At 35.7% G+C, this 25,803-nt stretch overlaps 1 protein-coding gene across 42 annotated transcripts in view; it reads left to right on the top strand.

The window, feature by feature from the left end:
- The window catches only part of LOC148677633 (receptor-type tyrosine-protein phosphatase delta-like), a 656,126-nt gene that overhangs the window by 605,672 nt on the left and 24,651 nt on the right, over positions 1–25,803 (top strand). For 27 of the 42 annotated variants that reach the window (XM_088606136.1, XM_088606233.1, XM_088607477.1 and 24 more), the window contains 7 exons: positions 1,159–1,319; positions 3,128–3,139; positions 6,446–6,558; positions 11,508–11,549; positions 12,043–12,140; positions 19,108–19,231; positions 24,235–24,410. In XM_088606136.1, coding sequence (XP_088462262.1) covers positions 1,159–1,319; positions 3,128–3,139; positions 6,446–6,558; positions 11,508–11,549; positions 12,043–12,140; positions 19,108–19,231; positions 24,235–24,410 — 726 coding nt within the window. The remainder of the gene's footprint in view (positions 1–1,158; positions 1,320–3,127; positions 3,140–6,445; positions 6,559–11,507; positions 11,550–12,042; positions 12,141–19,107; positions 19,232–24,234; positions 24,411–25,803) is intronic. The other 15 variants (XM_088607361.1, XM_088607269.1, XM_088607958.1 and 12 more) reach the window with 3 other exon arrangements.

The following is a 25,803-nucleotide window of genomic DNA, read 5'->3' as shown; positions in this document are numbered from 1 at the left end:
AGCATTTCTGATAACAGACAGCAGGAAATTTGAACCTTACTCATTAAAGCAAAATCTTTAAAATGCAAGTCAAGAACTTATCTAGCATTCCTATGCTTGATATGCAGTACAAAATCAGAAAAGTATGTGCGGGACAAATTGAAAATAAATTAAGAATAGTTTATGAGAAACTACTCATTGCTCTGGAATTTTTTATTTAGATTATTTAGGTGGAGTTTGTTATATTCTCATTGACAATTTAAGTGGATTTTAGTGTACTTAATGTATTTGGAATGTTTGCTTTGAATATGGAAGTCATTTAGTGTAATGCACATAAAGGCTATTGAAGACACCAGTGTCTCCAGCTGTGTTTCATCACAGGGCCTCCATTAATACTGGATTTCTGTGGGGGCTGTCATCTTATAGCATTTGTAAGTCTGGACTGTAGGGTGCCTAGCTGTCCTTGATAAAAGAACTACCTGATGCAGCAGTTTCAAATGTTGAATTTCTTACCCTGAATGCAATTCTATTTCAAAAGACTTGTTTTTCTGTTTTTAAGCACATTTGCAAAGGAATATTTTAAAAAAACAACTATCTTAAAATCATGTGAGAGGTTTCATTCATCAATCCTCATCAGTGGAAACATAAATGTAAACTATTTTATTGACATTAGATATTGCTTTATTTTCTAAAAGATAAGACATTTTCAAAACTATCCTTTAAATTACCTCAAAAAACTCCACAGAGGGTAGTGCTGTGTACGCAGTGCATATTCTTATCATTGTCATTGATCCTTCAATCTTGTCATTGATCCTTGTTTTTGAAATTCTTTTTCTCGTGCGCATTCAGTTTGACACAACCGATGCTGTGATTGCGTTGGTTGATGATTTAATGCCTCAAAAATTACTGAGGCATTTATTATATTCTTCCTGAGTTTTTAATGATAACTTACAGTCTCATCCTTGCAGTCATGAACCATGCGAGGAATGATATAAAATAAAGGTTAATACTATAAAATATGAAGGCACTGTAAATCTAATATTGCAATTGTTCTCATACATTTACAAAGGTTTACAAATGATTTCTTTTTCTCTTGATTATGTTTTTTTGGCTATCCATCTGAATCATGATTTAGTCATTTATTTATTTTAACATTCTTTTTTTTTAATGATGTCCTAGACCATGTATGCGACAAGCCCCTATTCTGACCCGGTGGTGTCAGCTGACATCGATCCTCAGCCAATCATTGATGAGGAGGAAGGTCTGATCTGGGTGGTGGGACCAGTGCTTGCTGTTGTCTTTATCATCTGCATTGTCATTGCCATCCTCCTGTACAAGAGGTAAGGAGATAGGACTGATCTGTCTGAGATAACCTCTTTATTCAGCGTAAGCAAGCAGTCTCTGTCAAAACCCATTTGCGTCTATCAGTAATACCACAATTTAACAATATGGCATATGTCACTTTTAATACAGAAATAAACAGCCTCGGGTTTCTCCTAGATCTCACACAGTAAATGGCCTTAGTTTAAGTGCTGCAACCAAAAGTGACTAAAAGCAGATTACTAAACTAAAAGTAGTCCTGAAAATTGCTTTGCTAGAATGAACAAATATGATATATTACTATATTTAATATTTCTTCACCATCTCTGGAATGCTTTGAAAATTAGATCATGTTAGTTCTGTACTCAGGTATGATCTGTTTTATGTCTAACAAGTGTCTAACCAATGTTGTGACCAATGTAAGCTGCACTGAAAAATGCTACTTCTTGTAGCTCTGTTGTATGTCTTTTGTAGAGTAGGGTTTTTTTAAGTGTTCTGTAGATCACTGCTTGATTATTTCCTTGATTATTTCCTGAGCTTCAGTTAGCACTGAACCATTCTTATCTTTAATTTCCAAATCCTTATCACCTCAACCTCCTTGTGTTCAGTCAGCACTAAATTTGCATTGTCTGGGATTGCCAGATTGTAAAGGATTTACTGTTTTCTTCCTATTGTGGAAAATTTTGTCTGGTTGGTTGGCTCATATAAAACAATCTTTTTGTGCTGATATTTTCCATATGGTGCAATCATCTATCGATAACTTCCTGGATTGTGATCATACTGTTTTGTGCCTATTCGTTTCTTAATGCTGGTATCTAGCAATCCTATTGTGATATGTGAACTCAAGGATTGCTGGCACCGTTAGTGACTTGCACCCAGTTGCAACTTTAGACTTCCTATGGAGGAAATATAGTAGTATATCCTGTTGTTTGAGGATGTATTACTATAGGTAAAAAGTGTTTAGTGTTACACAGCTGTGCTGAAGTTTTCCGTCTCTTCTTTGAGACATAAGCTTCTCAGCTAGATGTCTCTTGACAGATGAAGCGTCTCTCTATAACTATTCATAGAGAGGTTTGTTTTCTCTTTTGATCACTCCAATTTCTATCTATCCTTGACCTACTCCTTTACATTTCAGTTATTAGGTTTATTAGGCTTTCCCATGAAATACTGTGCTTGGATGATCTGTGCTGAGAGAGTGTACTTTAGAGTAATGTTATTTTTCCATTTTATGTTACAAATGTGTTAGGGAACATAACTGATATATAAATGGGGTGATCATTACCAGAGTCTGGAGGTATTAGTTTGTGATGGCACTGATTCTTTTGTTGCTAAAGAAAATTTTCTTTAAAATGTATCAAAGGGTGCTTATGCAATTGCAGACATATTCTGATGTTCTAACTGCTGGGGTAGAGAATGTTTTGGTGTTTTTCATTTCCTTATCAAAATTAGAAGTACTTAATGCATAAGGTCAAACAAATTGCTATAATAAGATAAAAAAAATCTTTACCTGGTAGGAAATTAATGTTTACTCAACTACTACCACAGGATCTGAAATTTAGGGTGGTATGTAAGTAGTAAGGCAAAGCTAACGTGACATATAAACTGAAATTTCCATGACGCAAACACCATTGTCATTTTGTGTGCCTTGTCATGTTCTCCATTACAGTGTGATTTAACACATTATCTGTGTTTATGGGTACCCATTTACTAATTTCACTGATAGCAAAGCAGCTGTGATAGAAATACACTGCTATCATGGTTAGTGGTTATTTGCACTGGCCAGCTAATGCCTTGCCTTATTTCTTTATGCTGCATGTAAATGGAACAGCAAACCAGACAGGTAAGAAGATAACACACCTATTGCCATCCATTATATACCTTCTTATTTTTGTCTTTATATCTAAAAGTGTTGTTTGTCATCCCCATTTTACATTTTATTTAGGTTTTCTGTTGTTTATGTATTGTATTTGTTAGATGCTTGTGGTCCTGTTTTTTTCTTTAGCTGTTTGTAATGCTGGTCCTGGCACAAAAACAAAAAGGAAGTAAATAGCTTCTCAAAAGAGTTAAAAAAAACTCATGAACAAGAAGTGACACACAGAAGATACACCAATGTTTCCGTGTCAGCTGGTCTCTCAGGAGATTATGCTTCGTTTAAACCTCTTTCAGGAGTTGTTTCCATCATCTTGTTATTAAAATGTACTCTAGGTTTCTAAAATAGGAGGCAACGATAAGAGAAAGGCCACAGTTGTATCTGTCTTGTTAAATTTGGAAAGGTAACCAGAACCACTGAAGTCAGAGATTTTGTACACTTTCACCTAGAACTCCAGCATAAAGTTATTGTCTAACTAGTGAAAGCAAGAATAACAAAATACTTCATGCATTGGGCCAGGGTTGGCCATGTTCAGCTGTGTGTCTTAGCAGTGCCAGCTGCACCTTTATGTTCAGATACCCGTGCGTTTGCTTGGAAGCAGATGCAAGGATATGAACAATAAGACATTAGCTAATCACATTTTATTGATCTAAAGGCCAGTGCCGTGGCTTAATTGTGCAAGTGAAAAAAACAGCATACAGATATTTGTTTACATACAGTAGACATCTTTTCTCTGAAGTTAAACCCAGTCTGCAGTCGTAAGGACAACACAATGACAGCAATTACTGTCATCGTGTGATGTTGATAGTTTTTAAAGCTTTGAGAATGCATCATCGATCTTTGCCACAGTACCACTATTAATTTTTAATGCTGAAAAAAGCAAGCAATACAGGATATAAGTACAGAGTACATACCAGCATATGCAACAAGATTAAATAAAATGCAATTTATTTTTTACTTTTATATTATTTATAGTAAATTTATTCACATTTCCTGTCATTAGAAATGGCGAATCTTATTAAACCCGTGAAAAAGAAGTAGCAAAGTAGCTTAAGAAGTTTTTTATTTTTACGATTTTATCCTGATTATACAATATACATTTGTATGTCCGATGAAAATACTATTAATAGTGACTGAGTTTTATGCAATGACATAGTTTGTAGTTTATTATATTCCCATCCTTCATTGATCATTATGTAACTTGTATCTTTTGCCTCAACTGTATGAACAGAAGGGGGTCCATTTAGTTGATGTACAGTAGAGCTTCGAGTGAAATGCAGGCTATTGTTGTTACAGCTAAAGCCAGCCAATGCCAATATGAGTTCCATTTGGTGTGCCAATGAATATTATACTGTACATAATTAAGTCAAACAATAGCTGTGCGTATTTGGATATGTCTGATGTATGCGTGTTTATGTCAGTTAAATTGACCCCTTCTGCTTCTCTGCACTTTTCACCACACTGAAGAGAACAGATTATGATTTGCCTTGCCTGCATTAAAGTTACTATAGGAAGTGCATGTCTTAAGCAAAGAAAGATGTGCTTCCCTATTACCCCCACTCCCTTTTAAATCTATACAAAAATGGCATGCTTATGCTAATGCTAATATATCACATATAGGTATATTTTCTCAACAGTATGACATCACAATCAAATTTACTGTCTGGCAGGGAACAATCAGTATACCGGTACTGTACCCCTTTTACACATTTGCATAGCTTTCCCACCTTAAGAGTCCAAGCATTTCATTTTTCTGTTCCACTGTTAATCCAGAGCCCCATATCAAGCCTGTCCTGATCGGACCTGATCAGTGCCCACAAGAAGGCATTTTACTCAGGGCGGAAATTGATTGTGGCACAGAGTCTTTGTCTGAGCGACTGCTCTGTCTCCTTAACTCTAAAGACATGTGTTTTGGAATGGGTAAAACAGCATGAGTTTATCATTGGATTAGGGATGTTCTTCAACATCCATGACATGTTTGGCCACTTTGTTCCATCTCATTCTTTATGTTGCAGTTCCTCATTGCATGGCTTATGGAAAGCTTTTGTTTAATTGTGTTGCATTAGCTGTGATAGTGCACATTGATAATTTTCTGGAGTCAGTTGGAAGGGGTGTGTAATCAGTACTTCTTAGAAATAAACGTCTCTCATTGTATCTTTACCGTATTGTCCCGTTTTTTTTAAGATCTAGATGATGGGTTTTTTTTATGGAAAGTCTTTTGCCTCTAGCCTGACTCTATTTTATCCACACATTATAATATTTGTACTTGACTCTTGTGTATTTCAGCCTTCAGTCATTATTGAATGGACATTTTCTCATCTCTTTAAGCAGCATATCAGATAATCTTAAGGAAGGTCAGAAATGCAGTAATGTGCAGCATATGTTTTAATATTTTTCAGGCAGTTGTTTTGAATTCAGATGGATTTAATCCATAAAAAAGAAGATTTAGTAGAAGTACATCATGTTAAATTAGAAATTTAACTTATACCATATGCTTAGAAGTACTTCAAGCAATAGTGAATAGAGTTTAGTGACTACTTTAGAATTTCAACAGAAAATATGTAATAATCCAAAGTGCATTTGTCAGTATAATTCATAGAATTCAGTTGAATATTTGTTAATAGGTTATTTTGGCATGTACCCTAGCTGTCCAAATCTCTATACAGGAGATCATTATTGCTTCCACTGCAAGCTTTAAATTCCATTATTCAAAATGATGCTATTAGTAAAAACATTAAGCAAATTCTTGACTTCTATTCTTTTATTATTCTATTAATCCTAATATTTTGATTGCAGTTATCTTCCTGGCTTTCATGATACTTCAGTTTAGGTTGTGTACCAGCTGTACAATGCCACTAGTTAATCATAAGAATCTCAGAAGAATCTCATTGTAATAAAAAAAATAGATTCAGTTACATACAAGTCAATACACTCTGGGATACTCGCTGGAAAAGTATGATCTTATAGTCTTTTCATTCCAGAAAATTTCCATCTAATCCTGAGCTTTAACTGCTCACACAGTCACATACACCACTTGGGTAGGCGCTGATTTGGAGCTGTGCCTGTGTATCTTAATTTAGGTTGAAGCAGTACCTCTAGTCCATTTCTGACTTAATCTTAATGTAGTGCCTTGGTGTTTTGTTTTACGTTGAAGGTAGAGTTCACAGTAAGTGATAAATTTAATTGCATTAAGGATAATCTCACAGTGCAGTAGCACTCACTCCATATTCTTTTTCTATTGATTATTTTTGATGTACGTATTTCTTGTTATTTCAGGAAAAGGGCTGAATCTGAGTCTAGAAAGAGTAGCCTTCCTAACAGCAAGGAGATACCATCCCATCATCCCACAGATCCAGTAGAACTGAGGCGCCTCAATTTCCAGACACCTGGTAGGTGCACAGATGTTAAACATTCATTTGTTCTGGTCAGGATCCTTGTCGTCAGCTCAGCTGAGTCACAATGGACTTTCTAAAATATTGTCTGTGGTACAGACAAATAAATTTGCGTTCAACAGACAAAAGAGAGATACAGGTTTCTGCAGAAAGGAGTCATTGAAAGAAGTTTTCTGGGACAAAAACATGAGAACAACACTATTGAATTAGAATAACTTTCTGCAAACATAAAATGCTAAGTGAAGTCTTTTTTTCTAAGTATATTTGTGTTCATATGTGCTATATGTGTGTATACAGTATGTTCAGGTTATACATACTAAATACACGTTTGAACAGGCATGCTTGGGTTTTAAAGAGAATATGCAAAAGTCATAGTTTTGGCATATGATCAAATTCACAAATATGTAAGTAGAAATTTGAAAACAAAATATATTTAAGCTTATGTGTCCATTCATTTTCATATGTGACCAAAAAAAGTTTTCAGTTTTATCACAACAAATTTTGAAAAACCCACAATTACACAGAAATGCATTAAGAGCTTTTCTCTTGACTGTTCATAGAGCAGATATATATTGCAGTTGTTATACTGTATATACTGTATATATTAACATACAAATAAGTTTGAAAAGCACACCCAGACAATTTGATTGACTCCCATCTCTGGACATTTGCATGTGCTCTTAATATGGCCAGCACTTGCACTTACTAACAATCGGTGAGGTAAGTAAATAGGTGACTGCCTTTCAATATACATGACTTTTGACTACTACCGTGTTGAATAGACATTTATTTTTAGTGATTAAGTACATGAAGGCAGTATAAAGGGTCATTAGACTAAAGGACAAGTAAAAAGAAGTGAGAGAAAAACATAAAATATAAACTAATCTGTGGCTAAAAGGAACACTGTCAGCAGTCAAAAAATAGGCCAGAAGTGGAGTTTTACTTTGCATTTAAAAGAACCACATGCCCTAGGATTTCATGAAGGATCAAAAGTTGAGCTCTGAAATGGCTGATGTAGTGAATTTCTGTGCACACTTTGTGGTCCAATGGAGGAGGTGGAAGAAAGGATTTCCTCTGGTTTTGGCTTTGTTCTCCCAGTATAAACTATGATTGTGGTAGTATAACAGTCTTTACCCCATATGGTTTACAAATGTAACAATGCATAAGCTTTCCTGCACAGGTTTGAAAAAGATTGCAGTTCCCTCTTCAATGTTTTCAAAGATTAGGTCAAAGACTACTTTAAGTCAGCGGCATCCAACCCCAGGCCTAGGCCCAGGCCTGGGTGACCAGTGCATCTGCTGGCTTTCTTTTTAGGTCTAAACAATAGGTGATCAATGTATAGAGAACTGACTGAGATTGGAGAGGAGCTCTGAAGATGCAGGATTCGGGTTGGTCACCACTGAGCCATTGTACAGTACTGGGTGATGCTACAAAAGTGTTTTTTTTTTCTGGCAGTTCTTGCTTAAACCTCACTGTTTTAAAGTACCATGTGAGGCCATACAGCTGTCAATCAAGCATTCTTTACTGAAATGTTGTGACAGAATGGTGCCATATGCTGGCAGATACTGGTCTGAAAATTGTGGCCATTTTCTTGTCCATGGGCTCTCAACCGGTACACTCCATTAGGGGGGCATATAATAATCTAAAGGGTGGCGTGAGAGCTTTTTATATACAGCTAACTAAAAAAAATGTAGGCTGTGTATGGACTGGATTTTCAGTGATCGTTGTGCTCTGTCTTCCACAAAAGCTGAAGAATTTCAAAACTTGTGGCAGATATGCAGCATTAGAGTTTACATTGATAATGTTGGAGGCTAACGTTCAGATGAGAATTTGGACTGTGCTACCTTTAATCTGATTCACTATTTTTTTAAAGTTATAACTACTATTCATTGATGCAATATTAAGTTCACAAATAGGTTTTGTGGTAGCTGAATGGGGGGAATTGTGTTTCAAAGCTTGAGAACCACTTCTCTAGACTTTTATCAATGGGTCTGTTTAATATAAAACTGGATCATAGATTCTAACGGATAACATGACCCCCCCCCGAATTCATTTTTACTGTTACAATAGTTGTGTTCATATTACATATTTTTTATACCTCCTATTTTTTGTGCTAAACAGTGCTACTAAAATGCTTTATTTCAGAGCTGTATGAATAAATTATTCTAGAAACTGTCTAGATTTAATTAACTATATATCAATTTTTAAATCACAACTTTGATGCAGTCGCCAATGGCAAATCATAACCCCAGTACTTGATGGCATCTGTCAGCAGAGCAGAAAGAACAAGCTTCTGACACACAATGTCACCATCAAATGTTTTGTAATTTGGAATTGGTGGATAAGTTGAAGTTTTGATTTAATTTAAGGCTCTCTGCGCTGCAATTAAATTAATTTATATTCTGGATTCGAGCGGTCTGTACACACAGAAAACCTCCATTACTTTATGGAATTATTTATATTACTGTAGAATTATTTATATTTATAGAAATGGAAAGAATTTGCAAATAGTTACATAAAAATTATGTTGCCTACCACTATAATCAAATCCTATATTTTGAAGATTCCAACAGACCAAACAATCCAAAGGTCTAAATCACTTTAAAAAAAAAACTGTAGCATTTATTGTGGTCCAAAACCCTATTTGAAAGTTATTTTGACATTTATTTTGTTACTCTGGTGAGCATAAAAATAATTAATCCTAATAAAGACACAGTTTAGGAAACCATGCCCACACATACAGTGTTTTTGCCTTTCTTACTTTCTTAACTTGCTCTGTAATGCACTAACTCTATGGACGTTATATACTCCAGTTATAATTTCTTGCCCACCCAATCTGGAATTGTCAGTGGTTTATCAACAATTACATTATTTTTACAGCTCCTATGCCAAACAAGGAGAATGGGATTCTATGTGTGCACAGTCTCCTAATATGCCCACCTATGAAATGCAACCACCTTTTAACAGGCTGTCAGCTCCATAGCGCCCAAATGGAGAGTTAGCACCAATTGGAGGAGCATAGTGCATCTGACACTGTCACTACAAGCTCACAGGTGCCCAGTGAGCCTCAGGAGCCATTGAACACCAAGCGGACAAACATCCTGGCCACCTTTAGTGTGTAAATCCTAACAACAGCCAGCTAAAACTAACTCAGAAGATGTCTGGTCAATAAAACTAAACTTGCTCTCTGATAAGTTCCTATTTCAATTCATCCACTTGGAAACATCAGTTCTCGTAGGATTTTTGTTAATAAATTAATTTGCTCTGACAATTTGACTGCAGCAAATTCCACATTTGTTTTTGCAACATTTTCATGGAGTATGAAAGGCAACATTACTCTAAACCATAAGCTACATATCAGCCAAGATACAGCAGAAGTGTCATAAGAATGCTTGCTGACATTGTCATTTTTACATAGTGGCAAAACTAGCACACCGTATACAGGCACATTTTATATATATGTCCCTAAATTCAAGTTTTTATGTAAACCGTCTATATTTTCCCAACTTTATGTTTAATTTGTGAAGCTCTACTAAGGCTCTCAAGCTATGTATTTTCAGAACTTTTCAATAAGGTTTAAAGGGCAGCATTTACAATCTTGAGACTGCGGAGCTCTTACTAACACCTAATGACCGTTTCCACCTGGCTTTCCCTTTTCACAGCCTCGACCAGTGTTTCAGTTCCATACACCTCCCTGATTGGCTCTGTGTCCTCCCTCTCTAGCCAAGCTGCTGCTCGGTCCTTATATGATAATAGCTCTCTCCCTCGCCTCGCTCAAAAAGGTCTAAACATCTTTGTCTCTCTTATATTGTCTCATTTCAAGCACCGCATAGGTGTTACATTAGACCACCTCCATCTTGTAAGCTGGCCCGGCTGGAAATTACGGTCAGGCTTCCTCACACACATTTTGCTCTTAAGGGTGCTTGATGTTTGGATAGGGCCGCTTCGAATGGCAATGTCACTGAACTCAGCCAGAGATAGATCTTAACTGCTTTAATGCCAGACACTCGTGTCTCTTCAGTATAAAGGGCCCCTGTTCTCCATTAGTTAATAGCTACTTATGTTATTGGTAAGTAGCAGAAGTGAAGTGTAGTGTGCCCTCACACATGGATGATCAAGGAAGTGAAAAAATGAACCCATGAAACACTAATGAAACACTGTGCTCACCATCTTGCTGTTCAAAACCTGAAATTTCTGGTTTCCAGTTCGAGCACCCTTATTTCCCCATTGTGCTCTCACAGTGGCTCTGAGGTGCCCTGAGTAGAGGTCTTGCCAGCTGCTTTAAAGACAAAAAAAAAACAGCCCTTCTCAACTCACAACTTGTACACCTCCATACAGCACCACCTTAGCAACCCAGTAAATGGCTTTCAGTGCTAAGCGGTTCAATATCTGTTTTCTCCTAAAAAGTTTTATTTTTTTTCTTTGCAGCTGGTAGACTAAAGCTTGTGGCTCCACATACCTTTGCATTGAAATGGACAAAGATGTTTACATCTGAAGTGGATTGTAGAAATTAAGGTTGGGGTTCAGATGAGGGACCCTTAAATGTCTCATTAGCTGAAGTAACCCCAGAATTACATTTTGTTGATTTTGTTTTTCCCTCAATACCCCTCTCACTCTACAATCTGCTACTAGTGAAAACATTTTTGCCAGGTCCGGTTGTGTGGTCCGTTTTGCAGCAGTATGTGCAAATGCATGGAATTGTATGATGTACTAAGAAACATTTAGCATGTCAGTGTCTGTGTTACTAATCTCTGCGACAGAGTGGCTAGATTTATATCTTAAGTATATAATCATACCAGCAGTCCTAAGTTAGTATGTTTACATGGCCTGATTTTCTGCTGTTGTTGATTTTCTTTTGTTGTTGTTTTTAAGTTTATTTTGAAATTGTCCACCACATTACTGCAAAAATATACAACCTTTTATTTATACCAACATTTCCTTTTCAGGTTCAGGTGTCTCCGGTTACCCTGGTAACCTCCATTCGTCAAGTTAGTTGATCTTGTTTATGCATATGTCACTTTTCTCTTTTTTGGTGTCGAAACCTTATCTTCTTCTCTTTAGGCACCTTAGTTAATCTCACACCATCTAATCTACACTGTGTTCATGTTCATCCATTGCAGGAGGAGAAGTGTGAAATGACACACTGTAACATGTCATTATTCAAAGCAGATGTCGACATCGGGCCTAACTTTTTATGTACTTTTTTGTCATGCTAACCTTTCTGCAGCATAGTACAAATAACATTTTCTTTTACACTAGGAATGTAAGCTTTTGGAAGTATGCTTGGTGACTTTCATTGGCTTCTGTATTCATATCCTGTGAGCATGCCCTGCTTTGATGAAGCAAACAGTCTGCCTAACAAGATTCACCTTCTCATTGCTACTTTACACACATGCTGCTTCTAATTAATAACTGTCAATTTATGCTACCTTGATAAGCTACATTGATCATTCAAAACATCTTTCTTGTCTGTTTTGACAGGTATGGCCAGCCACCCTCCTATCCCCATCATGGAGCTTGCTGATCACATAGAGAGGCTGAAAGCTAATGACAACTTGAAATTCTCCCAAGAATATGAGGTAATGGTCCTAATGATACTTTATTTCTGCATTTTGCGCTTTTTCAGAAGTTAATGCACTACCAATGGCAAACTAATTTCTGTTTCTAAATGGAAGCTTTTAAATGTCCTACTAAATGTGCCTTTAGTTTAAAGGTGATAACCTGGTATACTGTAATTTCTTAGCCCGTGCCCATGTCCGTGCACACACAAAACACAAAAATAATGGTTATCTAGAAATGCACATCATACATTTTTGTATGGGACACTCGGAGACTGGGATTCTTATTGAATGAAGAATATGCAGCTCACAAGTGCTAACTGTCTGCTAGTTATTCAGACTGTAAGCTGTGGTAATTGGGTTATATATTTAGTACATTTTTCTATACTCACTGCCTTCATGGTTTTGATTTTTCATCATACTGTTCTAACGTATGAGCAAGCAAACCTATCAAAACCATATAATGATGAATTTCAAATACATTTGTCTCCTGTGACAAGAATAACAGCTATTTGTCCCCCAAACAGTAAATAGTGTTGATAAAAAGCATTCATTTTTGCCTTATAGAACAAATAATCTTTATAACATGCCAAATTGTATAAGAGCAGAATGTGGAATACATAAAAATGTTAATACTTGGCTGAAATGAAAAAGTTTACCCATTTACAGTATCAAATAACAGCCACATTTCCATTCTCAGAATAACAGTTGTTTGCCATTTAATTTTGAGGTTCTGAAAAGGTTACAGACTGTTGTATAATCTCATTACTACTCGAAGAGCATGTAAAATGCAAGATTCTGAGCTGTGCCTTTCTTGAAAAGCAGTCTTAAACATGAGTATTAGTGGCAACATAATTACATTTCTTCTGCATGCTTTTTCTCAAAACTATTCTTTTATATACCAACTAAATAGCACACCCATTACAGGGCTGTAAAATGCTACCCATTTTGGACAAATGGACATTGGCATAGATGTGTAGAAATCTCTCTGGGACATTTTTGGACAGTAGTTTGCATTTTCTTCACAGAGCCCCAGCTGTAATCATCAAGCTGCCCACAATCCTGCCCCCTCAGTGTGGTTACCAGAGTTCTGCTCTGGATAAATTAACTACTGTACACGAATATCACTGAGCATATGTGGGGTATCCCTGACCAAATCCTTTAAAATTTTCCTGGTAGAATCACTTATCTGGACAGTGTTATGCACAGCAAGATGTCTGCTACTATCTATGCAGTATGTACATGTATTGTTGACTTGGATAATCAACAGCAATCAAAGAGTGGTATAAAACGCACTCATATTTTATCAATGTAATGTATAACACAAGAACAAATATATGTTTATTTTGAAGTTCAGGAATCTCTTATCTTTCCTGTACAATGATAAATGATATATAGACCGGCACTAAGGATGTTTTCCAGCAATTGTATTTACTTCTGAATTTAAAAATAGTCTTCAAGCTAACAGGATTGAAAGCCATCTGTCATTTAAAAGACTAAATTTAAATCATTTAGACACTAAAATAATTATTTCTGGTTGTGATAATTTGACTGCTCTCTGTAAAATCTTAACTATATCTTGTGAAACATACAAGATAGGCTTTTGTCAGAGCCATTATGTGTGAAAGCCTGTGGTTAACCTTCTGCACCAGCTCTCCTCTGTGACTGCTAATGCCTCAGAAGATGAAGTCACATCTCGGCTAGCAGCCACGATGCCATAACATTATTGTTATTTTAGTGCATCAAATTACAAATGCTAGCTACTGTTCATGAAGAATGAAAAAGAAACAAATATATATTTGGAAAAATAAGGACATTTATTAGGAAATATGTGCAGCTGTCTGCACATTTTGAGTTATGGAATAGCATGTTCCTAATTAATAACATATGAGATTGTTACATCTTAGATGTTACTTGTCGTGCAAAACAAGATTCAGATAATTTTGTAAGGTAGTTAAAAAGTCAGACACTGCAGGCTCCTTGCTGAATTTTGAACTTAACAGCTTCTATTAATGACAATTGTTTCATTGAATAAACCATTTATCAAACAGGCATTTTTTAAACTCATTAAAAGCATAATTTAAAAACATGATCAAATTGTCGAGTGTTGCAAGGCTGTGACCACCTGAAGAGCAATTTGGGTGACAGCGTTACATTAAAAGTAAATGAGAAATATCCAGAAGGGTCTACTTTGAACAGCAAGCACTAAGTGATGCTTGATGTCCTTTCTTCGAGGTTCTCTGTCAGCTAGCTTTCCAATGGTTTTGACATAATGTATATGTTAAAATCGAATAAAGCAAAAATTAAAGAGTCTTCTGAAATAACATAGCACTGAACGTTTGAGATGATGACAAAGTAGTGCTGATTTAAGTCCAGGTGATAGAGCAGAGGGTTTAAATCAGCTTAATTCACTTAATTGAAATAATACTTGATTATCACATTTTCCACATTCCAAGATTGAACTGCCTCATTGCGATCAATGGTTAAACTATATGCACGTTGAATGTGACTACACCAAAGTAAGCTACTCTAGACCAATCGGAATGGATACAAGATCCTCATGTAGTAAATGAAATTGGTTTAAGATTATCTTTGTCTTGTTAATTGCCTTCTTTTACCCCAGTGTACAATAGTTTTGTAAAAAAAATAGGTTTAATAAATCACATAGCACAAAGAAGATAAAAATCTAAATTTACTCAACTTTCACACTCTGAAATGAAAGTGCAGTCGCATGTTATGTTTGTATTCGCATGTGTACTACATTAGCAGGAGCTGTAGACAAACAGATGAAAACTGCCTCTGACAGGAATTGTGCAGTGCAGCACAGCTTCTGAGTAAATGAATAGAGAGGCCATTTCAGAACTGGTTTATTTAGCTAAATGTTGTTCTAATGGATTCTGTAGTTTGGCAGAAACATCTGCTCACTGGGTGCCCTGCATGAAAAGATGAATTTTCTCCTATACTGGAAGACTTTCTTGCATGTAAGATTGTGGTGGCAGTGAGATGGAATTGGAAAATGGCATTATAGGGAAAGCAGGAAGTGGAGGCAATGGGTTAGGCAAAATTCACATGCAAAATTTCAAAATAAAAATGTTTTTGTGTAGTGTGCAATGCATAAATTTTGAGTTTGTGGAACAAATGTGTGCTGTTAGAATCTCTTTCGAAATAGTTGGCTTTCAGGCACATACTGTACATTTTTTAAAATCTTTCTCAGAAAACAATGGACATTAAATATTGTGTAGTAAACAGGGTAGGAAGACGCATCAATAGGAAGAAAAGAGTCAATAGGCAGTTTTCCAGAACCTAAAAGTTTCATCAGTTGCTGTCCCTTCCATCTGTTGCCATAGGAGAAAATTTGGCAATAGACCTATGGCTTCTGCAGATGAAGACTGTACATAACCTACTCTTGAATGTTGTGCAGAAAATCAAAAGATTCACAAATAAGATACATGGAAGAAAAAAAATCAAAGCATAGACTTTTGCCTGATTTACACATTTCATCTGGAGACGTGAATTTTAGTCTGCACTTGTCAGACAAAGGGAAATGTAAAACGATACTATAATTCAGTTTAAGCACATCATAATTACATGCAATTTAAATAACAGTAGTCTCTAGAGGGTATGTTTGGCCTTGTCTGAAATTTCAGAGATCTCTAAAAATACACATCGGTTGGAAAGTAGTAAAACAATTCGTCAGTTTATTTGCAATCCTTTCAATAGACCCGTGTTATGACAAATTAGTGAATTTATTTTTATACATTGTCATTGCATTGCATAAAATATTCATGAAAATGTACCACTAATGCCTGAACTACTTTTATAAAAGTTATAGCAGTATTTAAAAGACCAGTGGGGATATTTGTTATATTACATTTTAAGCACATGTTTTCAGTTTAGACCAGAACGCAATATATTAATTTAATATTATTACATGAAACTCTCACCATATATATGGGAAACAACATTAGTTTGTTGGTGCTGCCCAGCAACTTAAATTATATCCATGGAAAGAGTGAAGAAACTCGTGTCACGATTTGATCAAGCCACGCTTGATTTGTGGTCTCCAAATGTTTGGTTCAGAAGGGCACGTTTCAAACCTTTCAGTGTGGATTCATAATTACCACTAATCTCAGACTGAAGAAATTTGTAAATGGACAGCGTTTTTCAAATTAGAGTGGTTTAACAAATAACCCAGGTCAAGGAGCAGCCAGTTGTTGGGAATGAATTTGTTATTGAAATGTATTTAATAAATCAGCCTAAGGGAATTTGTAAGTAATTGTGGTGAGATAACCAGAGACACATGGTTCTATGATTCCAAAAGTAAAGCACATTGAAGCCTATTCCAAACCCATAATTATGTATTGTAAGTCATTCGGAATTGCATGCTCTCTCTGTATGGGCTCACATGTGAGTTCTTTTAAGTGCCATAGCTCCAGAGTTATACGGATATTGGTAAACCTAATTTGGATGTTTTTTGTACTCTTTAATTATTGTGCAGTGACTGGAGTTAATGAGTTTTTTTTTCAATAGTGTTATCCATAAGCCATTCATTTTCACACTCATAAAAAGTCTGCCACTTAAAAAAATTAAGCCCTACTGTGTGTTCTGTCCCACAGCCCAGTAGTAGGTATCCTTTTGCCATATTTGAAACTACTGCTTTGCAAGAATGAATTGTAGAAAGGGCATATTTTTATTGTGATTCATTTGTTCAGTTCAATGTAGAAATGCATAACAGTTGTGGTCTATAATTCCAGTTGCCTAGCACTGAGTTTAAAGTACATGGATCAGTAAGTTTCTACAATAAGTGTCCATTATGTATTTAATTACATATGAAATGATGCATAATCTCCTGTGGAATTAGTATGAAATCAATGTATACATACTGTATGCTATTCATTTCTTTTTCACAAAGATGCATGAACACCCATGTATATTATGGTAGTACTGTTGAAACTATGTCAACATGTTTTACAGTAGAATGTATTTCTGAGGCTACTGAGGTGTTAAACCCATGGACCCTCGTTCAAGGACTTGTTTTGGGGGTTCCCAAAGCAGCAGGGTAAAATAGTTTAGACTCAGTTGGAGTGGACTGAATTGGCCAGAATGTTTGTCCTACATCAGCAACCCCTGTGACTTGCCAGCTCCATCACTCCTCCAGACGATACGAGTTGCACTACTGGCACAGTGGGGCTCAGAGTGCCAAAGATTACTCTGACAGCACATGTTTCGAGTTGAAGGATATCTGATTTTGACACAGGATGTGAGATGAGTTAAAGATCAGAGATTCCAACCTATTCATAACAATAGTGATACAAAATGTGGAAAAAAGGCTGCATAAATTGTGCCCAAAATTTGAGGTGCTTTTGGGTCCTTTGCGATTAAATACATCATAGAACTGTAGAAATGCAAGGATTATTATTCATTTTTTGTTTTCATGTGCATCTGTGAACTTTTTTTTCCAATCACTTAATTCTAATGACAAAGCAGAAAACAGTAGAAATCAAGCAAGTTCATTCTGATTTTATGTTTTTATTATTATTTATTTGCATTATACGTGATGATTAGATTAACGATTAGCTGAAGTATTCACAGCGGCCAACAAACTGAACAACAACTAAAAACACAGCAGTGCAAAAGAACAGTGGTATAAACCTAATGACAATAAAGTATTATTGCTCAAGACAGTGCCCTCTGCTGCTTCAGCCTCAAACTTGCTGCTTTGCCATTTGTTTCTGCTTTCCCTCTTGGTAAAAAACATAATCATGATCCTGACTTCAGCCAAGGTCAAAAGCATTTTCTTCCGTAGAGTAACTGTGAGTTGTGAGGGATTAATTGTGAATTTACCAAGATTCTAGGGGCACTGGTATACCTTCTTGAAGTTAAAGTAAACGTTTGTAAGAAAAAAAGCCTCCTTCAGGAATTTGTGGAACCAGAAACTGTAGCCTATTAACAGATTGCCTACAGTCTTCCTACAGGGAATGCAGAGGAAAATATATATTTGCCACTGAAAATGTGTTTTACCTGCTACACAGAGAGACTGCTCATTCCTATGACACATGTTCCTGGGCTGTGCACTGATACAAATCAGTTTATTGATTAAAAATAGATGATATTATAAAATGACACGTTCTTAGATTATTTCTTGTTGTAAATGGTGAACATGTTTGTGTGTGTTTAAAAGAATTTAGCCTACAGTATATGATAAATGTTATCAGCAGCATACCTCAGAGCAAAAGTACTATGAGTATTGTACTCTGAATATTTTGTATTAATTATCGGACCTTGCTCCATAATATAAACTGCTTTTCTTAAAAGCCGTTTTGTAGACATCACAATTTTCAGCAAAGTATATATTTTTGGAAAAACAGTTGCAGTCTTACGTTTAGATAATTCTCATGACCTGGTGTAAGATAAAGTGCCCGGATGGATGGTAAAGGTAACTTTAAAGAGGAGACTTATTTTATTAAAGGTCATTCAGAATGCAAAGACCCACAGAATAGTTCTGATTGTACTCTCTAAAAGTCAGTATCACTTTTCTTTCAAGCTAAATCTGTGACTTTAATATTATGTATGCTTTTTTTATTTTAGTGCACTGTATATTAGATATTATTTGGTTGGTTTGTTTGCTGCCTTTGACTTGGAATATGTATGTTGGTAAAAGCTGCAAAAACTTGTAGGAGCAACAAGGGTCTTAATTCAACTACTGTACATTGCATATGATTAACATGTATCATTCTAAAAGAACACGGGTACATTTGAATAGGTTAAATAGCAACAAAGACTTAGTATTGGAAAATGGATTTCCATTGCATTCTGTGAAACATTTTTAACAAAACCTTAAATTATCCTCGTCAGATTAAGTTTTGCTGTGTGTTTCTGAAACATTTAACATGAAGTTTTATAAATAATGGGCAGGTGGAAATTTTAGATAGAGTCTGGTAATTGAAAGAGGTATTTAGTTCTAAAATCTACTTTTTTTTTCTTACAGTCCATTGATCCTGGGCAGCAGTTCACATGGGAGCATTCCAACCTGGAAGTTAACAAACCAAAGAATAGATATGCAAATGTGATTGCATATGACCATTCACGCGTCCTGCTTTCTGCCATAGAAGGTGAGTATCTCATGCAGTGCCATTCTTCAGACAGTTTACAGTTACCTTTAGTTTACAGTCTTGCTTAATAAACTTACATTGTTCTCAGGAAACAAGTTGTGATGTTTTTACAGTCAGCCTGTAAGGAGGTAAACTTGTTAACAATCAGCTCTAATGGTTCTAATGGGAATAAAACTGCAGGACAGAATGAAGTGATGCAACTTGCTTTTGGATGCCCCTCTGTTAGAAATTAAAGCAGGACTATCCCAGATGTATAAGACTCTGAGAACTGAAGTGGTAGATTTGATCTATTATGAAATCTACTTTTGTTTTTTTTTCATGCCATTTCATGGTTTTGTGATGAATGAACAAAGCTTGAAAGAACCAATTTTCTACAAGAGTTAGAAGTAGGGTACTGCGCAACATTTTGTCATCCATGGATGTGTTTTGCATTCTACATAAGTATTCTGCATGTCTTTTTTACCACTCTCCCGCACTGGCAAGAGGCTGTTAATGACAAATTCATAACATCTCACAATGAATTCCTCATTGGGTATGTTCAAGATCTGAGCCATGCATATTCCAATTATAAGTCATACTTTCATTTCTAGCGTGCAAGACTTTGTATTTCCCGATACAAAATTTGGTTTGTCACATGAAACAGCTGCAATAGACAAGACACATCTGCTTCTTGTCAAAAATGGCAAGGCTCGACTTGACGTTTAATTTGATATGCGATAATTTTTTCTGAGACTTCATTATCTGCAGCTCTGTCTAACATTAGAAGACTTCCTCAACATGCATGGCTGCAGGTAGTGAAAAATGAACAGTGTTTTTAAAAAGAAAACTCTGTTTCCTGATGACTCATCGAACCACGCCACTACGACTTTTTGAATAGATGTGATCTCCGAGGTAGAAGTATCTATTGTAGCTCTGTCTAAAGAGGGAGGTTAAAGGAGATTCCAGTCAAAATCCAATCCTTCCTTTTCCCATTGTTTCCCAATTTCCTCCAAAAACTCCAAACTCTCAAAACTCCTAAAAGGTATGTTCCCAAGTCCCCAAATACTGGAGTAATGGTACCACTTTAAACTTTTCAGAGAATTGTTTACATTAGCCAGTAAAATTGTAGGGGTTTGTTTTTTCCCTTAGTTTAAAAGCAAATTATACCACTTATTAACAAAAGAAATGTTTGTTTCTCCAGTCAATTTGTAAATCTCAGTTTCATCTACTCATTGCATTATGTATTTTTAGACTTAAAAGTATTAGTCTTGTAATTCAAGTGTGTAACAGCTGTGTTTGTTTCACAGTTACCATAGTAATACATTTTCTAAATGGGCTCTTCAAATAGTCAGAAGTAGCTAATTTTCTTAGTTTTAATACTCATTTAAAATCTGATGCTCTGGATTCAGACTAGCATGTAAACAAGAAAAATACCATTTTGAATATTACAATTTATTAGCTATTTTGCAATAGATAATGCAAATATTAACAGATAATTATGTTGTAATTACAGTAGATAATTATGATATATAATTATTTAATGTATATTGTAGTTATACTGCAATGTGATGTTAAGTGCAACACATTATAAAGTTCTAACAGTTGTTTGCAAATATCCAGTGTGGTCTATCTTAAATAATATCTCATGTACAACTACATCACATGGTAGAAAATCCTATCTGCTCTGTTTTTACAGTAACACATTTTTTATGGATAAAATGCACAATCGACACATTTTTTTAGCTCTCTGGCATTAGTCCCATAATGAGCCATTTAACTTTGTAATAGAATATTGCCCCAACATAAATCTGCTCATGCCAGATAACTCAAATGAAAGGATGCAAGCAAGAACTAAAATGGAATTCTAGCACAGTGCGGGTAGAAAGAAACTGTAAAATGGATGTAAATGACAAGTAACAATAGCAGCTAAATAAAGATGTGGGTCCTTTTGCACAGCCTCTTCCCTAAAAGAAAAGACAGTTGAACATTGATGGATTCCATTTAGGCAACACAAACACAGCAGAATGGTGAAGTTGCTACTTTTTGAGAGAAGGGAGGGCTTTTCCAGAGATTGGGGACTTTTCAGTTTGATATAACAAAGCAGTTGGCACCTGGGAGTTTGTGTTTACATTTAAACCGTTTGATAGAATTTGTTGCCAAAGGGCTTGTCTGTATAACTAGTTTATAAAGCTGCCATTGGGAATAAGTTATGGTCTCTGCTTCCTGCTTCAAATACTTTATTTCGCTGTTGTACTAAAGTGTTTCCCTGCTTCTTCTGTTAGCTTTGTAGAGTACCAGTTTTGCTTTTGCCAATACACTTCCATCTCTCAGGAGAAGCTTTCAGTGTCACTGGCCTTGTACAGAAAACAAGACATTGTTGTTGTTGTTTGCATTTGCATGATGCCTTTATGAATATTAACTTGCAGTCTTGCTTTTTTTTTAAATTTCCTATGTTCTGTTTTGTTTTCCATCATTGGAAAAGCCTTATCAGATCAGGCAGCTCTGCGTACACAGTGCATTGAGTAGCTGAATACTATTTGAAAGTACTGTATTTGAAATCCTGAAAAGCAATCTAGTGGATTTCTTCAAAATCCACAGTGAAACAAGACTGCATTTAACACTAACAACAGGAAGCACTTCTCTACACTAAAGGCTGGTGGGGAATAAGCTGCTCAGCCATAATGTCAAGGCTGATACGCTGGCTTCTTTCAAGCAACAGCTGGATGAGATCAGTTTAATTGGTTACTTGCTACAAAATGAGCTAGATGAAGAGAGATGAGAGTTGGGTGGCCTCCTCTCATTTCTAACCTTTCTTATGCTCTTAAACAAAATACCCAGGAATGCCAGATTTTGCTTACCGATACGGAGCGCCCAATTTACAGTACATGTTCCTCACTGTTTCAAATGTGTCACAGGAACATTACATCCACCAATTGCCCATAACTAGTCAAAGAACTGTGGGAGTCTCTTAGGCTCCTCAGATGGAGAGGATCCTCAGATCAGTTAGCAACCAGTAACCAAGTGGGCTAACTAGTCCAAATGACATCCTCTTGGTTGTAGCATTTCCTATTATGATTGTACTGGAGAACTTAAACCATATGAATGGAGTTTTGATTTAGCTGCCATGCATTGCAGAACAGCTACACTGCATCAGATGCTTCAACTTGGTAAAAAGTAAAACAGGCAAATCCTGACTGACAATTTGGAAAGCTGATCAAGCCTTCTTTTGCCAATGCAGTAGTACAATAAAGAAAATGATTTTTGCAGCTGTGTATTTCAAGAGCTATAGCCTCTTTTTGTTTTTAGGAATTACTCAAATATAGTGGTTTTGTGAATCATTATTATTATTATTATTATTGCTTTCCTCTTTCTGTTGTTTCTAGTAGTGTTCCCTTTCTTCTACATACTCTATATAGTGAATGTGCAATTGAATAATGTTCTCCATAAAAATCTATTATTTTTAGAGAAACATCTTAAAACAGCTTTTCCAAACGTTTCAGATCTTTTCTCATATATGTATAGTTTTGACTATACCTAGAGAGTTAAATGCTAGATATATTAAAAGATACAAAGAACATTTAAATTGCTATACCTTCTTATCCTGTATGACAGGAGATTACCGTGTAGAAAACAGGGAGGGAGCAGTAGTTTTAAATCCTGAAAATAATCAATGTCCAGGAAACAACACCTTAGTATTCATGACATAGTAATATTTCATTTTTCTTTCATCCGGAAGCTTAGTTGTCTTTATCTGCTCCCATCATAGAGAAATGACTGGCATGTGGCCAGGCTTAGTTTACAGCAAAACAGTGAATTTTGAAAGAACACACGGTTTGGTCTTTTCACTGAATAAGTTACCTGCAAAAAGGCAAAGTTAAAGCACAGGCGCCGGTAAGACGTGAGTCCCATGCAGATGAGACTTATCTTCACAGACCATGTGTGAGTGCTGTTCACAGCTGCCAGTCCTGCAGCATTGACTCTGCTGTCAGCCAGGCTTCTCCCTAGATTGAAAAAGACTTGCTGCTTTTATTTGAAAAGAGTAAGAAAAATGGAGGGGGGGGGGGGGCATACATTTTGCTCTAGAATGTTTTCCACAATTTAGGAATGCAGATGCAGTTGTGATTTTAAAATCATTAATACAAGAATCAGGAGTAAACTTAACCCTTTTAGAGATATTACCTCAGGTACCTCTATTACATGCTGGGATTTTATAGCAAGGCTGTGAAGGAAGGAAACGGCAGAAAACATCTTTAAAGCTTTCTTTGTAGCTCTAAAGGACATATTTGTTGGTTGTTATGCAGGCCGTTTAAATGTGATGTTGGATTTTAACTCTAAACTAGTTTTAGGTTGGAATGATGACAGATACAATCTATGCCTCTTTTATTTTCTAAACTTTGATGAAATGCCTTCAGAGCTCCAGTGTTACAAGCACCAACTGGTATTGAAAGTGTCTTTCACTGTTTTTGCCCATTTGACATTTTTAACTTTGATTATTTATAATGTCAAATTAATTTGCAAATGACACACATATTTTTATTTCTTCAGTATATCTTTACAGTATGTATATGATGCAAGGCATAGCCGTGATCAGCAGTTAATATTCTGGTGGGATTTAAGTGACCAAAGTGAGTGAAAAGAGCTTATTAGACCTTTATCTTACCTCCTTGCAGCTTTCTTCAAGCAGGGACACTAGCGTGATTGAAGTACTTGCCCATAGCACATGCTTCAAATGACAGTCATCTCTGTGTCACTGTCTTGTGACTTCAGAGATACTGAGCATTGTGGAGCAAGAAAAAAAATGTCTCAGGAAGATGGACAGCTACAAATTAAACCTTGGGGCAGAGGCAGTGATGGCCTTAGGAAAGTGTGAAAAACATACCAACAGCTGATCTAAAATATCAGACACTTTCTGTGCAACCTTTTTTTGCATGTTTTTTTTAATCAACTGCAAACCCATTTTGGGCACCAGATTGCAATATATGTGTGTAATCCTCTTTCAAATGTTAATTTTCCTTTTCTTTCAGGTATCCCTGGAAGTGACTATATCAATTCCAACTATATTGATGGCTACAGGAAACAGAATGCTTATATTGCCACCCAGGGTTCACTCCCAGAAACCTTTGGTGATTTCTGGAGGATGATCTGGGAACAACGCAGTGCAAATATTGTCATGATGACTAAGCTGGAGGAGAGATCTAGGGTAAGCACATAATCATTTCTTACTTCATGTGACATTTGTGTTATCTTGCTAAGCAAAAGAAAAGATTAAGGAAAGAATTAATGAGTCTATTGACTACCAGATTTTGGGATGTAGTATTTCAAATTCTTTCCTGTTACAGCTACTATCTTTGATTCATTTAGCAGCCATGACCACCCATCCAATCCACTAAGCCAGCGACACAGCTTTAAAGTCAGATTACATCTGGAACATACAGTACAAGATGCTTAAAATGTATGCATTTGAAATGTCAAACAATCAGGAGGAATAAGCAACAAAGCAACAGTGCTTTTTTTCATGTTTTAACTATAAATTACATGTACTTATGTATACATATTCTGTTCTTTTTTGATGGAATATCTAATGGCAATAATAATTAATTCATCATTCCTGACTTCTCGCCCTGAAAGACAATAAAACAATGTTTTTTGATGGGTTTTTTTGTAAAGCCCGCATTATTTATGACATCTCACAAATAACATTACATTCAGTATTAGGAATTTTAGTAAAATTAGTAATTTTCTTTTGCACAAATCAAAAGAAAACTTTTTTCTTCCTATCAAACAGTAATTGTTGGGATAATATTTTTGTAAAATCATTTTTATTATAGAACCCTCTATACTTCATATAAAGTTTTGCCCTTCTTTGATATTATTTGTTTTCACAAATTCAAAGTGTGTATATATTTCGCTTACTGAAATCGCCAGAACAACTGAAAATATATTTATGAAGTACAGTTGGTCACAACATTCTAGATTTCTACAAAGCACATCTTATTAAACTGTGATTAGATTAGACTGTTGTAAATATTTGTATGTTAGCTATTCATATAGATTGTGTTTACTTTAATATGAAAGCATTGCGTCTCTTGATAGGCTTTACTCAGGTACTATTTGTGTTCCAGTGTTTAGAATCACATTTTTTTAACCAATGAGTGCTCTTTTCCCCTTATAATTATGGTTTATCCAATAATTGTAGAAGGGGGGACCAAATAATAATTGTGGAAGGGGGGTCCACTGTTTTGGACCTGAAAATAAAATCCTAGTCCCTCCTAACACAACCAACATTAAAATGATTACAACTTCTGTTCACAAAAAGTGTGTAGTCCTTTAGTTATTGGCAGATTGAAAATAGGTATTACAGTATGTTATAGTTAAAATTCTAAGGATAATTAATTTTGTTGGTTTTATTAACATTAGCAGTTAGGGTAACATTTACATATTCCAAAAACAAGAGGTATAAACAATGAAGAAACCGCAAGAAATCGAGAGAGAAGTGGCCTTTTTTAATGAGATTTCTCTTTAACAACAAAAGGAATGAATTATGTGAAAGCCTAATTACCGTTTGAAATGATATTCTTATATTCATTCAGGTA

Source organism: Lepisosteus platostomus, chromosome 1 (genome assembly GCF_059453375.1).
Source record: "Lepisosteus platostomus isolate fLepPlt1 chromosome 1, fLepPlt1.hap1, whole genome shotgun sequence".
In the NCBI taxonomy this organism is placed as follows: domain Eukaryota; kingdom Metazoa; phylum Chordata; class Actinopteri; order Semionotiformes; family Lepisosteidae; genus Lepisosteus; species Lepisosteus platostomus.
Note: the sequence above shows the minus strand (reverse complement) of the source record. Positions and strands in the feature narration are given on the sequence as shown.